A 13,871-nucleotide genomic window follows, 5' to 3' on the forward strand; every position below is an offset into this window, starting at 1 on the left:
TTTTTCTACTGAATGCAGTGGATGTCAAGTTAAGCCACTAATGAGCTGTAGGCACAGTAATTTAGGTCTGACGCGAATGACAGGAGATGTAATCCAGTTTAAAAACGTTTACTTAACAAAAGGTTTCAATTACATCGTGTCACACGGTAGAAAAACTGTATGCTCATGTGCCTAATGCAGCTTTCTTTCTCCTCACCTCTCCTCCAAATTGTACTTGGCAATGGTCCCGGTCGCTGCTCCACCCCCTCTGCTGATCCGGGTATGACTGCAGACTACCACATGCCTCCTCTGATACATGTGGAGTCGCCAGCCGCTTCTTTTCACCTGACAGGAGTTTCGCCAGGGGGACGTAGCACGTGGGAGGATCACGTAGTCCCCAGAGGAGGCGCTAGTACAGCGACCAGGACACATACCCACATCCGGCTTCCCATCCGCAGACACAGCCAATTGTGTCTGTAGAGACGCCCGACCAAGGCAGAGGTAACACGGGGATTTGAACCGTAGAGCCTCGTGTTGGTAGGCAACGGAATAGACCGCTACGCTACCCGGACGCCCTCCTAATGCAGCTTTCTTGCTGACTCAATCACTGAACATGACGTCAATCGCTATTAAAGGGAACGGCCTCACATTTTGGCTCTTGGGCTTTTCTTCTTTCTTTTCAGTCTTTCTGTCATTCTCTCTGCCATTCTGTCATTTTATTGTTCCTACTTTCTGTTGTTCTTTCTCTCTCTTAATCTTCGGTATTTCTTTGTCATTTGTTCTTTCTTTCCTTAATTCTCTTACTGTCATTCTTTTCTTTCTAGCTTTCCTTCTCAAATGCTTTTTTCTTTTTTCTATCATTCGTTCTTTTTTCTTTCTTTCCATTATTGTCATTCTTGTTGTCATCCTGTCATTCTCTTCCTTTTTTCTTTCTATCGTTCCTTCTTTCTGTTGTTCTTTCTCTTACTCTTCATTATTTCTTTCTGTAATTCTGTGCTAATTGTCTTTTACTTACTGTCATCCTCTTTTCTTTCTATCTTCCCTTCTCAGATGCTTTCTTTTTTCTTTGTTTTTCTGTCATTCTTGTTCTTTTTCGTTTCTTTCTTTTTTCTTTCTCTTTTTTGTTCTTTCTTTCTTCTCCATCTCTCTTTCCCCTGTTAGAAAACACATTGATGTTGCATGGAAAAGAACGAGTTGCCAGGTGTAGCACTCTGTCCCCGGTGCAGGATATTGTGGGTCTTACTGTGGTCCCTCCATGTCTTCCACTGCCGAGTATTGCTGCACCGAACTGCCTGAGCTCTTTGTGGGATAATCAGATTACTTCAGATTCAGGGTCAAAGGTGTGAGAAACACTGGCCCAGCCTGGTCACACACACTGATGTATTTCATTCATTGTAAGTATTGCTGGGCGATGGGGAAAGTCTTATTATCACTATATATATATATATATATATATATATATATATATATATATATATATATATATATATAGGTGGTGATTAGCTGACTGCTCTGCTCCTCTTTTTGCCCGAGTGTTCAAAACATATGGCCACAGATCTGATGACACGGTCACAAAGACTATCATCGATCTTCGGCCTAAGGTGTTCTGGTACCAAGTACACTTGTGAACTACGGTTATGTTCAAACATGGTGTTTGTTATGGCCAATCCATGGCTCGCACAGAAGTCCAGTAACAAGGCACCGTTCGGGTTCAGATCGGGGAAGCCGTTCCTCCCAATCACGCCCCTCCAGGTTTCTCCATCGTTGCCCACATGAGCTTTGACGTCCCCGTATATACAAATATACCATGTTTAGAAGTCCAGCTGAGGTTGATCACATTGAACTGTTTTGTAATGGAAAGTATAATGTAAAAACAAACCTGGTATTCAAATAATCCTCCCTCAAATATTCCAGACCTCATTTTGGGAGAAATTTTAGTTCATGAATTTTCTCCGTAATTAATTTAATCAACACTTTTGTATATCATGATATGACGATATCTGCATTTCATGCAGAAACAATACAGTTGATTATATTGACTTGTTGCCCAGCTCCAAGCCCGTATTAATGCAAGGGCTTACCCGGGCTGAAGCCCCGGGGCCCAACGACATGAGGGGGCCCACGAGGCTCGGGGTCTTCTGTGTCTGTACCCCCGACTGATGTGTGTGTGTGTGTGTGTGTGTGTGTGTGTGTGTGTGTGTGTGTGTGTGTGTGTGTGTGTGAACTGCTATGAGAGGAAGTGGAATTAGTAGAGGGAGAAGTCAGCTGCTTCTCTCTCTCATACCAGCAAGCAGTTGGCAATGTGTTAACATGTGTATCAGATATTGTGATATGAGACTAGCTATATTGCCTCAGATTTTGTGATATGGCGTAAGTGCTATCTTTCCCTGGTTTTAAATGCTGCATTACAGTAAAGTGAAGTAATCTTCTGAATTTACCAGACTGTTCTATTATTTGTCCTTCGACATTATATCCATCATCAACAATCTCATTGTGTCATAAAAAAAACTAAGTGATTGTTGATGGAGGGGGGGGGGGGGCTTGAAAAACTCATAGCCCCGGGGCCCATGTTACTTTAATCCGGCCTTGCCCAGCCCTAACTGTAAATAGACATATGTGTTATCCTCAGTCCTTTTCTTTCTGACGTCTCACTCCTGTTACCCTCATCCATGTTCTTATCACAAGACAAAACTTAAACGTTTTCCTAAAAACAAGGTTTCTAACTCGTCGCTTATAGATTATTTTAACAACGGGTTGACACCGTGGCCTGTGGAGATGAAGAAACGCGTGTGCGCTTCTCCCGAAAATGATAGTGATGTGTTTATACGGGCCTCGGCAGGGCAGACGGAGCAACATAAATATCGGCGTTTCCCATCTGACGGGGAACCAGACTATCTGAGAGTAACGTTGTTCCAACCGCGGACAAGACGGATGGTTGTAATGTTCACAAGCGACAGCTGAGAGATGACTGCATGGTCGATGAGTTGGGCAACGGGCGAAGTCTTGACTCTACAGATGAGAGGCGCTCATAAAGGCCTTTAGGCGGTGCTGCAGACGGCGGGGCCCCGTATGCATGCTTATTAAGCTGACAAGAAGAAAGATGCAGGGGCCGGTTTTTACAAAGAGGTCGGGTGGCAGAAAAATGGCTCTCGCCTTTTGCCAGTAAATCACCTGCTTTGCCACATCGTCGTGAGAAGAATGTCTTTATAATAGAGCTGCGTGATGTCAACAAATCAATTATTTACTATTTCTGAATACTGCCTTTATGATACGTAGTCAAGTACACATATCCACAGCTTCCAGTACTGCTGAATACTTTGTCGAAAATCGCGCGTGTGTGTGTGGAGGGAGGCGTTTGTCATCTCTGGTATTCAGTTTTTACCGTAGTAATGAAGAAATGATTTAGAACAAAAAAACCAGATAAGCAGAGCGTCTGGGTGGCGTGGCGGTCTATTCCGTTGCCTACCAACACGGGGCTCGCCGGTTCGAGTCCCCGTGCTACCTCCAGCGTCCCTACAGACACAGTTGGCCGTGTTTGCGGGTGGGAAGCCGGATGTGGGTATGTGTCCTGGTCGCTGCACTAGCGCCTCCTCTGGTTGGTCGGTCAGGGCGCCTGTTTGGGGGGGAAGGAGGGGAAACTGGGGGAAGCAGTGTGATCGTCCCATGTGCTACGTCCCCCTGGTGAAACTCCTCACTGTCAGTTGAAAAGAAGCAGCTGGTGACTCCACATGTATCGGAGGAGGCATGTGGTAGTCTGCAGCCCCCCCCCCCCCCCTCCCGGATCGGCAGAGGGAGTGGAGCAGCGATCGGGACGGCTCGGAAGAGTGGGTTAACTGGCCGGATACAGTTTGGGGGGGGGGTATCAGAGAAGCAGAACAGAATGGGAATTACTTTTATTTGCCAAATAAGTGAAGACATACTGTGCTGTGAATGTGCTTTGTTGGGCTGCAAAGAAAATAAATATTTCAACACAAAATCGGTTTTTTCCAAGTACCCGGTTTGAGAAGGAGTCACACGTTGTGGTCAGAAGCTGAGGACTTTTTAATGAGTGGGTATCTCGTTCCAAAGCCCGATGATGGATTTGATGACAACAAATTAGGGAGTTGACCGTGATCACACAGCCTTCTGATCTGCAGTCAGAACACACTGCCATTGTAACACAAGGTCACCGGGTAACTTTGCAGAAAACACAAACCATTTTGTTTTAGAAATCCTTGTGAGGTCCTCTCTTCGCCAGTTGTCCGTCTGCCATGACAGTGGAACCTGGATGAGTGCTGATCCAGTATTGAGCTGTTACCAAATGAACGGATTTCAGGCACTTGGTGAAGAGCAGTCTAAGGTTTGACCTTTATGTGATTTGCACACCACAGCCCTCCCTCAGACGCGCTGCCGTTGTGCCATAAGGTCGACATCCAACCACACGTGAGGCCGGATTCACGCCGCACGTGAAACGGCCGCAGTGCATCATCCGTCCCCATTCAGCGTCCTTGTGAGTAGAGCAGTGTGGCCACAGAATGTGCACGTATCCCCTGCTGAGTGAAGTAAGGTTTCGGCATCTACTCTGCTTTCTCTGTACACAGCTCTCACAAGAGTACATTAAAGAAATGAAATGCCACTTTTAGAAACAGCTGTCCGTTGTGGCCAGAAATCGGATTATTTTCCTACTGCGCGGTGGCTCGGTAGCTCACACTTACTTTGCAGCAAGAAGGTCGTGGGTTCAAACCCACCTGAGCTTTTCTGTGTGGCGGCTGCTTGTTCTTTGTGTGGCTTTGCTCCCACACCAGAAGACCTGCATGTTAGGGACATACTCCTGCCATTGAGCAAGGCTCTGGAGCGGAGCACTGAGGAAATGGCAGCCCACCGCTTCTGGTAGTGAGCACGGGTGAAATGCAGAGGGTAATTTCTGAGTGTGTGTAGAAATGTACTTGGCTAATAAAGTGTTTCCAACAGCTTTGCCATTTTTGTGAGGGTAAGTGAAAGATTTGACTTTTTTGCATTTTCTCCCCAATTGTACTTACCCCACTCTTCTGAGCCGTTCCGGTTGCTGGTCCACCCCCTCTGCTCATCTGGAGAGGGCTGCAGACTACCACATGCCTCCTCCGATACATGTGGAGTCACCGGCTGCTTCTTTTCACCTGAAAGTGAGGAGTTTCGCCAGGGGACGTAGTGCATGGGAGGATCACACTGCTCCCCCCAGTTCCCCCTTCCCCCCCGAACAGGCACCCTGACCAACTGACCAGAGGAGCCACTAGTGCAGCGACTAGGACACATACCCACATCTGGCTTTCCACCCGCAGACATGGCCAATTGTGTCTGTAGGGACGCCCGACCAAGCCGGAGGTAACACGGGGACTCGAACCGGCGATCCGCGTGTTGGTAGGCAACAGAATAGACCGCTACGCCACCCGGACGCCCCTACAGAAAGATTCGACTTTAACCAATGTGAGATCATCCGTTGATAATCAGGGATCCCTAGTTCCATGTATCTCAACATGATTTAACTTCAGAGGATTACGATCAACCTTTTTGATGCCCATCCTCCCAGATATGGACTTGTTAATTGTGAACAAATGAGCCTTCAAATGGAAATAACGGGTAGCAAGCAACACGCATGACAAACACATGACTCATAGAGACAGACACGCTGTAATAAACTGCTCCGCAAGTCTTCACTGGGATGTGATTTGAACACGCGGCCTTCTGATATGGAGTCAGACGTGTTAGTTACCATTGCACCACAAGGTCATGTACTTCAGGTCACAACTAATAATCTAAAGTTGAATGTGTAACAACAGTGGAACTTTGACTTCCTCTTACCACTTAGATGATACTTCACAATCAGTGGCGGCTGGTGCTAACCAAATTTTTTTGGGGGGGGGGCAATTTACCTTGGCGCAGCACACCTGACAACTGCTTTAATGTCCACACAGTCACAGAGTTATTAAGAAGGACAATGTAGCCTATAGATTTTATCAGGGTTAGTAGATGGTGGATGATTGACAGTCGAGACGAGGCGTTGTGGTGGGTGTGAACATGATTGACAGCCACGAGAATTGTCCAATCACATTAGATCAAAAAACATTAAATCAATACCAATTCACTGCCAATAAAAGTTGGAGTGTCTGGGGCGCACAGAACTGCGCCCCATGGAAAATCTGAAGAAACCAATCAGACAGCAGCCTCAGGTCACCTGCTCGCCACAGGTTTGAGGGCTTACATAAGGTATCGTTTGGCCGGCGCCCCTCACCCAGAAAGTATATGTGTTCAGACAGAAATCAGCCAAATACCATTCGGAACCAATATTTAGTGGCTGCTGACAGGCGCTCACAGACTGAAAAACACTTTTATTTCATAATTATTGGCATTATAAAACTTAATTATATTTAACATGGTTAAGTAGATTTTCATCTCTTGATGTTTGAAGCGGGCGGCGCCCCAGCGTCCTGTACTGGCCAGCCGCCACTGCTTCACATTAAACACGATTTATAGGAAATGCGTAAGCATAGATGTCGTTTGACAGACAGTGAACTGTCTGATGCCAGATTATGAGTCGTGACACCAGTGACATGGCCGTCGTACTGCAGGGAAAACACAAGAAGCACATTTTGCACTGCTATGAGGCAGCTGATGAAATGCAATTACTTTTGTGTTGGCACTTAATGTGCTGTGTGATCATTACCCTCAGCAGAGTCCACGGAAGTCTGACCCGCAATCTGATTGGACAAAAGAGTTAATAAACCCACTGAGGAGGCAAATTAATTGGGAGCGTGAGATTGTCTGATAGCCATGCGTTGGTGCAATAAACCAGCCCAAATTTTAACAGCTCATTCTGTTTCGAGAGGCGTTCTCTCAGAATGCTCATCAAAACCAAATCCAATTAGAGAAGGAGAGGAAAGTGCTTACCGCTCAGCGCTGCGCGCTCTTATTTTCCGCCTGCACCCTCGAGCTTCCGCTCATTGAATAATTAATGGCCACGCGCACATGTGGACATGGGCACGCAGGCACACACATGGACGCATCCTCATTTTCGCTCTCTCTCTCTCTCTCTCTCTCTCTCTCTCTCTCTCTCTCTCTCTCTCTCACACACACACACACACACACACACACACACACACACACACACACATCTCTACTCTTACTGGTTTCACTAACCTTTTGTCGAATGAGTCTTGCCCTTTATTTAAAAAGCTTATGTTAATGTTGTGTGTCAAAGAAGTCTCTTTTCACCAGGTAAAAGTAAACTTTTGTCTGAGTTGGCCTCTCTCTCTCCCCCCCTATCTCCCCAATTTTATCCAGCCAATTACCCCACTCTTCCGAGCCGTCCCGGTCGCTGCTCCACCCCCTCTTGTCGATCCGGGGAGGGCTGCAGACTACCAAATGCCTCTTCCAATGCATGCGGAGTCACCAGCTTCTTCTTTTCACCTGACAGTGAGGAGTTTCGCCAGGGGGACGTAGCGCGTGGGAGGATCACACTGCTCCCCCAGTTCCCCCTCTCCCAGAACAGGCGCCCGACCGACCAGAGGGGGCGCTAGTGCAGCGACCAGGACACATACCCACATTCGGCTTCCCACTCGTAGACACGGCCAATTGTGTCTGTAGGGACGCCCGACCAACCTGGAGGTAACACGGGGATTCGAACCGGCCATCCCCGTGTTGGTAGCCAACGGAATGGACCGCCACGTCACCCCCCCCCTCCCCACCCCAGTTGGCCTCTTATTTGATATGTATGTATGTGTGTGTGTGTGTGTGTGTGTGTGTGTGGGGGGGGGGCGGCTAGAATAACTCTCGTATTGTATATTGTTTTGGTTTGTTCATCTGTTGAACGCTATGACATCTTTGACACCACATATTTGATTTTGAAACGATGCAGAATAAATGTCTCGCCGCTGCATTCTGCTGTTTTCAGAAAGGCACTATAATCACATGGCAAAATCAAACATTTTAACCTGAAAGTTTGAATGACACGAGTTTACATCGCTGAATGTTGTATAACATGCGACACTTAAAACAAACAAAACAAAACAAAAAACAAACATCTCAGGGTTTTTGTGGCTCTGACCGATTTCAAGCTGGTCCAATCACCTGAAAATCAATTTTGCTCCAATTTTACGCCCGTTGGTGACGTGCCAACACACTCTCCCTCCCAACTGGTCACATAGGGACGCTTGTTGAGGACGACCTCTTCGTCGCTGTTCAACGCTCTAGGAACCCCTTTAACGTCAACTTTCAACGTGGAGGGTAGTTGTGTTATTTGGTCTCGCCCCATATCCGCCAGCAGACAAGGGACTGAGATTACACATAGGCACCAAAAAAACAAAACAAAAAACAAAACAGTTATCACATATTGATGATGATTGATGATGCTGGTCGCGTGGCTTGGGTCCTTGCCTGCTCCGTTGGCATGTGGACACTGCTTGGCATCCTGTGCATCATGTTCTTCATAAATTTTATGTCCATTATAATTCTGTTATCCTCTTTCAATGTTGTGTTATGTAAATTGCATGAACACAACATCCATTGCATGCTGTCCGTCTTGGGAGAGAGATCCCTCCTCTGTTGCTCTCCCTGAGGTTTCTTCCTATTTTTTCTCCCTGTTAAAGGGTTTTTTAGGGAGTTTTTCCTTATCCGATGAGAGGGTCTAAGGACAGGATGTTGCGTTGCTGTTAAGCCCACTGAGGCAAATTTGTAATTTGTGATATTGGGCTATACAAATAAAATTGATTTGATTTGATATTCATGAACGAATGTTATCCTCTTCGAGATTATCCCGACTGTTTTTTTTATAGAAGTACAGAGTCTAAATCTATCTTTTATCTGCGTGCATTCATCAACATGATCTCACAGAAATACTTGAAATGACCACGACCTCTTAACACTCGCATTATGTGGTTGTGGCACGTAACGTGTTGTGTTAAAATTACGCGCCGGCACCAGGGACGATTTTTTTGCTCTCTAAAAACACTGATTTTGTCACGTATCAGGAAAGAACCCAAAAGCAGATGGGACAACCAGGTAAGGGAAGAATCAAGTCTTTATTGAAGTGACCGATCTCGGGGGTAGAGCAGGAGGTGGCTCAGTGGCAGGTAGGCAGGCAGGCAGGAGTCCATGAATGGCGACGTTCCAGCGAAGACTGGTCCACAGTGGAGGCCTTTTAAGGGTGAGGGCGATTGCTTGATGGCCAGCTGGCGTGCCGGGGTGAAGGAGGGGGCAGCAGGTGTCAGCTGGTGTAGCAGGTGTCAGCTGGTGTGCCGGGGTGAAGGAGGGGGCAGCAGGTGTCAGCTGGTGTAGCAGGTGTCAGCTGGTGTGCCGGGGTGAAGGAAGGGGCAGCAGGTGTCAGCTGGTGTAGCAGGTGTCAGGTGGTGTAGCAGGTGTCAAGGGCGATCACTTTGACGTCAAGGGCGAGAGGCTGTGACAGATTTGTTTGTGGTATAACTCATTTTGATGTAATGAGGTTTGGGGTTAGTGTTAGGATTAGGGTTTTTAGAGAACAAAAAATCCTGACTAAGGCACAATTAAATTCAGTGAAATGACAATAAAATAAAAATGTGTTAACTAGAAAATGTTAAATACCGCTCATTGTATGATGTTGAATCGGGGACTTCACGTGTCCAGCATGACAAAGGATGTTAATTGACTTTACATTAATTGACTTCCCCCTCGTAGCCCCCCTTCCCATCCACCCCTGTTTGTCTGTGTTATGTTTATCTGTCGTCTTGTTTCACCCCGTTTATTGTAAAGCGACTTTCAGTATTAGAAAAGCGCTATATAAGATTGATTTTTATTATTATTGTAAACTACTAATAAGACACGTTAGCCCCTCGCTAACGTGTCTTATTAGTAGTTTACATTATTATTGTTTCCGTGGTGCCGGCAAACCCATGCGAGTGTTCAGAGGCCGTGGCCATTTCACGTATTTCTGCGAGATTAGGTTGGTATTCATCGCTAATGTGGTTAACGTGCTAAGCTAACGGCTACAACTCACCGGAATATCAAATGTTGAAGGTCCCAAGTACGAAGTAGCAGCTCCTCGGCCAACTCTTGTAGTTCAGGGTTGTACTTCTAATTTAACAGACATCTCCTGTAAAATAACGTTCAATACAGTAATAATAATAATTTCAAAAAAAAAAGAAGACGACTGATTTAGCTTTCCAGATGCTTCTAGAGGCTCCGCCTCCGCGCGCGCAGAGCGCGACGGGTGGCTTCCTCTCGTCGCACATTTTGTTTTTCTCCCCGTGTCGCCGGTGTGGTTCAGTTCGTCGGAGTTTTGGGAGTGAAAACAGATTCACGGTAAGAGTTGGTGAGCTGAGGTAGAACCCAGAACCACAGGGGTTGGCCAAGGAGCTGCTCCTTTTGATAGTTAACGTTTGTAGCTGTTAGCTTAGCATGTTAACCGCTGTAAACTACTAATAAGGCACGTTAGCCCCTAGCTAACGGGTCTGACCCTTTAGCCGAGCGGTTAGCGACGTCGCCTTGTGGTGCAGTACACCCCGTATCGAATCCCGCACCGGGCAAGAAAATAACAGGTTACACCGCATTAGCAGTGAACGCACACAGATAAAAAAAAGATTTAGACTCTTGACTTCTATAAAAACCAGTCGGGATAATCGAAGAGAATTAAATGAGTTCATGAATATGTGATAATTGTGTTTCTGTGTGCATATGAGCCGTATGCAGCCGCTTATCAAGTAAAGCGCAGTGCGTGACCTCCGTCCCTTGTCTGCTGACGGATATGGGGCGAGGCCAAATAACGCAGGTACCCTCCACGTTGAAAGTTGACGTTACAGGGGCACCCAGAGCGTTGCAAAGTGACGAAAAGGGGTCCTGACCAAGCGTCCCTGTGTGACGAGTTGGGAGCACGCGTACACGAACACCAACTGGGCCTTGCCAGACCGCAATGAGCGACACGAATTTCATGGGCAGGCTTTGAAACCCTTCCATCTTTGCCTAAACGTTTCCCTCTGTTCCCAGGGAGAAGATGCCGTTCCATCATGTGACGGCAGGCCTGCTCTACAAGGGGAACTACCTGAGTCGCTCGCTGTCGGACAGCGACAGTGACGTATTGGCTAGCATCTCTGTGGAGGAGCTTGATGGTGAGACATATCTGTAAAACCGCCTTGCGCTTTACATCCATTCAACATTCTTCTCTCCCCTAATTCAGAAGCGGCGGCGTATTCACAATGCAAGGCAAGTGGACAGGTATTTCTGCAAACAGACAAATCTTTTAACGATGAGTAATAGCTATGTGAATTACACGTTTATTTTTAGACATATACATTTAAAATACTAGGGAGTATTTTAGTAGTCACTGAGTAATAGTGGATATTCCTTTTTTTTGTTGCTGTGCAGCGATTTTGATTTGTTGTCTCATGAATCAGCCAATGACAAATCCCCGTGTTTCCTCCGGCTTGGTTGGGCGTCCCCACCGGTACAATTGGCCGTGTCTGCAGGTGGGAAGCCGGATGTGGGTATGTGTCCCGGTTGCTGCACTAGCACCTCCTCTGGTCGGTCAGGGCACCTGTTCAGGGGGAGGGGAAACTGGGGGGAATAGAGCGATCCTCCCACGCGCTATGTCCCCCTGGCGAAACTCCTCACTGTCAGGTGAAAAGAAAGGGCTGGCGACTCCACATGTATTGGAGGAGGCATGTGGTAGTCTGCAGCCCTCCCCGGATCGGCAGAGGGGGTGGAGCAGCGACTGGGACGGCTCAGAAGAGTGGGGTAATTGGCCAAGTACAATTAGGGGGGAAATCCTACAAAAAATAAAAGAAGCAGCAAATCAGCTGCTTCAAATCAAAGCGTGCAGAGGGTAAAAGCAGCAAGCCATTCACCCCGCTCTTGCCATATTTTTTTATCTACTACCATTTTGCTCCAACGAAGGGAGTCTTATGACTTTTTTAAGGTTATCAAAGGTGGATTGTTTAAGTACCCAATTTCTCCTCAGGGATGAATAAAGTATTCTAATTCTGATTCTGATACCTTTAAAGAACATTAAGGGTTTGGGTACTGTACTGACACAGTGCCTACATTAAGGAGGCTGGAAAGATTGAATTTTTTATAAAACATTCATTGAATTGGAGACTGGCCCTCTTAACCATTAAGGCTGGGATTGCTCTGTTTCAGTTACTTATATGCTGAAATAGAAAAACAGAGGTATGCCAGCACTATCATAATGGGTGTCAAACACTTTTAACATTTAAAATTCTTTGTTACTTTTAAGTCAAATAAAATATATTAGCCCTGAATCACAGTTAGGTCTCAGAGGGCGTTACATTCACAGCACATTCTCATTACTCAATAGAAAAAGGTAATAGAATGGGTGACAATGTACAGTATGTCCTATCTTTAGATCCTCTATTTAGATGAGGATAAAAACCACATTATAAAAATAGCTTTTTGAGGGCGTCCCGGTGGCGTGGCGGACTAGTTTGTTGCTTACCAACACGGAGATCTCCGGTTGGAATCCCCGTATTACCTCCGGCTTGGTTGTGCAGTCCTACAGACAATTGGCCGTGTCTGCGGGTGGGAAGTCGGATGTGGGTATGTGTCGTGGTCACTGCACCAGCGCCCCTTCTGATTGGTCAGGGCACCTGTTCAGGGGGGAGGGGACTGGGGGGGGAATAGCGTGATCCTCCCACGTGCCACATCCCCTTGGCGAAACTCCTCACTGCCAGGTGAAAAGAAGTGGCTGGTGACTCCACATGTATTAGAGGAGGCGTGTGGTAGTCTGCAGCCCTCCCCGGATCGGCGGAGGGGGTGGAGCAGCGACTGGAACGGCTCGGAACTGTGGGGTAATTGGCCAAGTACAATTGGGTAGAAAAAGGGGGGAAAAGACTTTTTCGCAAAATAAAATGGGAGAAACCTAAAGAAGAGCATCAGTGGAGATATTCCTCTTTCAGGACAATAGACATGAAATGAGTCTCGAGGGGACAGACTAGACGAGCAGATTTACAATAACCATCCATTAAGGCACGAAATGAATAGACAGTAATAGTAAAACAATGTTAGTTTGAAACGTTACATATCCTCCCCAGGAACACAACAGGCTTCAAGATGAATACAGAGGTCACTTAGAAGTACATTTTTTCTGGTTCCCTTGCATCTTTCTGGCAATTCTCCATAAACGAATATACAGTACTGTTTTCGGGCTCACCATGACTTAAACACATTGAATGGACCAAAATATCCAAACTGTGGAAAACATTCATATCAAGCAATAGTCATTCTTGTCTAGAAGAAGTTGTGGGACCTTTATATGATTTTATGATTTGAGTTATTGTTTGAGTTTATCATCTCTATGGAGTAACACCTGAAAATAGTACTTAACTAGATCCAGTAGGTTTTAACACCCTGTGTTCCACCCTCTTCTTGAAATATGTATTCAACACAGCCATTTCCATACTTTCGTAAAATCTATGACCATCTGTCTGTCCACATTCCTCTCCATGACACCATACCTACCCATCACCTACTCATCATCTCTGTTCCCGTCACCAACATGCCAATTGGAGTCTGCTCCAATCACTACTCTCTCCTCCTTGGGTACACTCTCCACCACTTTATCCAACTCACTGCAGAGTTCTTCTTTCTCTTCCATCTCACGCCCAACTTGTGGGGCATATGCGCTGATAACATTCATCAACACAACTTCGATTCCCAGCTTCATACTCATCACTCTGTCTGATACTCCCTTCACCTCCAGCACACTCTTGATGTACTCTTCCTTCAGAATTACCCCTACCCCATGTCTCCTCCCATTCATACCATGGTAGAAGAGTCTGAACCCATCTGTGATGCTCCTGGACTTACTCCCCTTCCACCTGGTCTCTTGCACACACAGTATATCTACCTTACATCTCTCCATCATATCAGGCAGCTCTCTCCCTTTACCAGTCATA

The 13,871-nt window shown here is 46.4% G+C and overlaps 1 protein-coding gene across 2 annotated transcripts in view; it reads left to right on the forward strand.

Annotated features, from left to right (window-relative positions):
- Positions 1-13,871, forward strand: part of caln1 (calneuron 1) — a 159,120-nt gene that overhangs the window by 14,091 nt on the left and 131,158 nt on the right. For both annotated transcript variants that reach the window (XR_008810504.1, XM_056283212.1), the window contains exon 2: positions 10,948-11,069. Coding sequence is in view for 1 of the 2 variants with exons in the window: in XM_056283212.1 (XP_056139187.1) it covers positions 10,955-11,069 (115 nt within the window). In the remaining variant the exon portion in view is untranslated. The remainder of the gene's footprint in view (positions 1-10,947; positions 11,070-13,871) is intronic.

The sequence above is a fragment of the Lampris incognitus genome, chromosome 7 (genome assembly GCF_029633865.1).
Source record: "Lampris incognitus isolate fLamInc1 chromosome 7, fLamInc1.hap2, whole genome shotgun sequence".
NCBI lineage: Eukaryota > Metazoa > Chordata > Actinopteri > Lampriformes > Lampridae > Lampris > Lampris incognitus.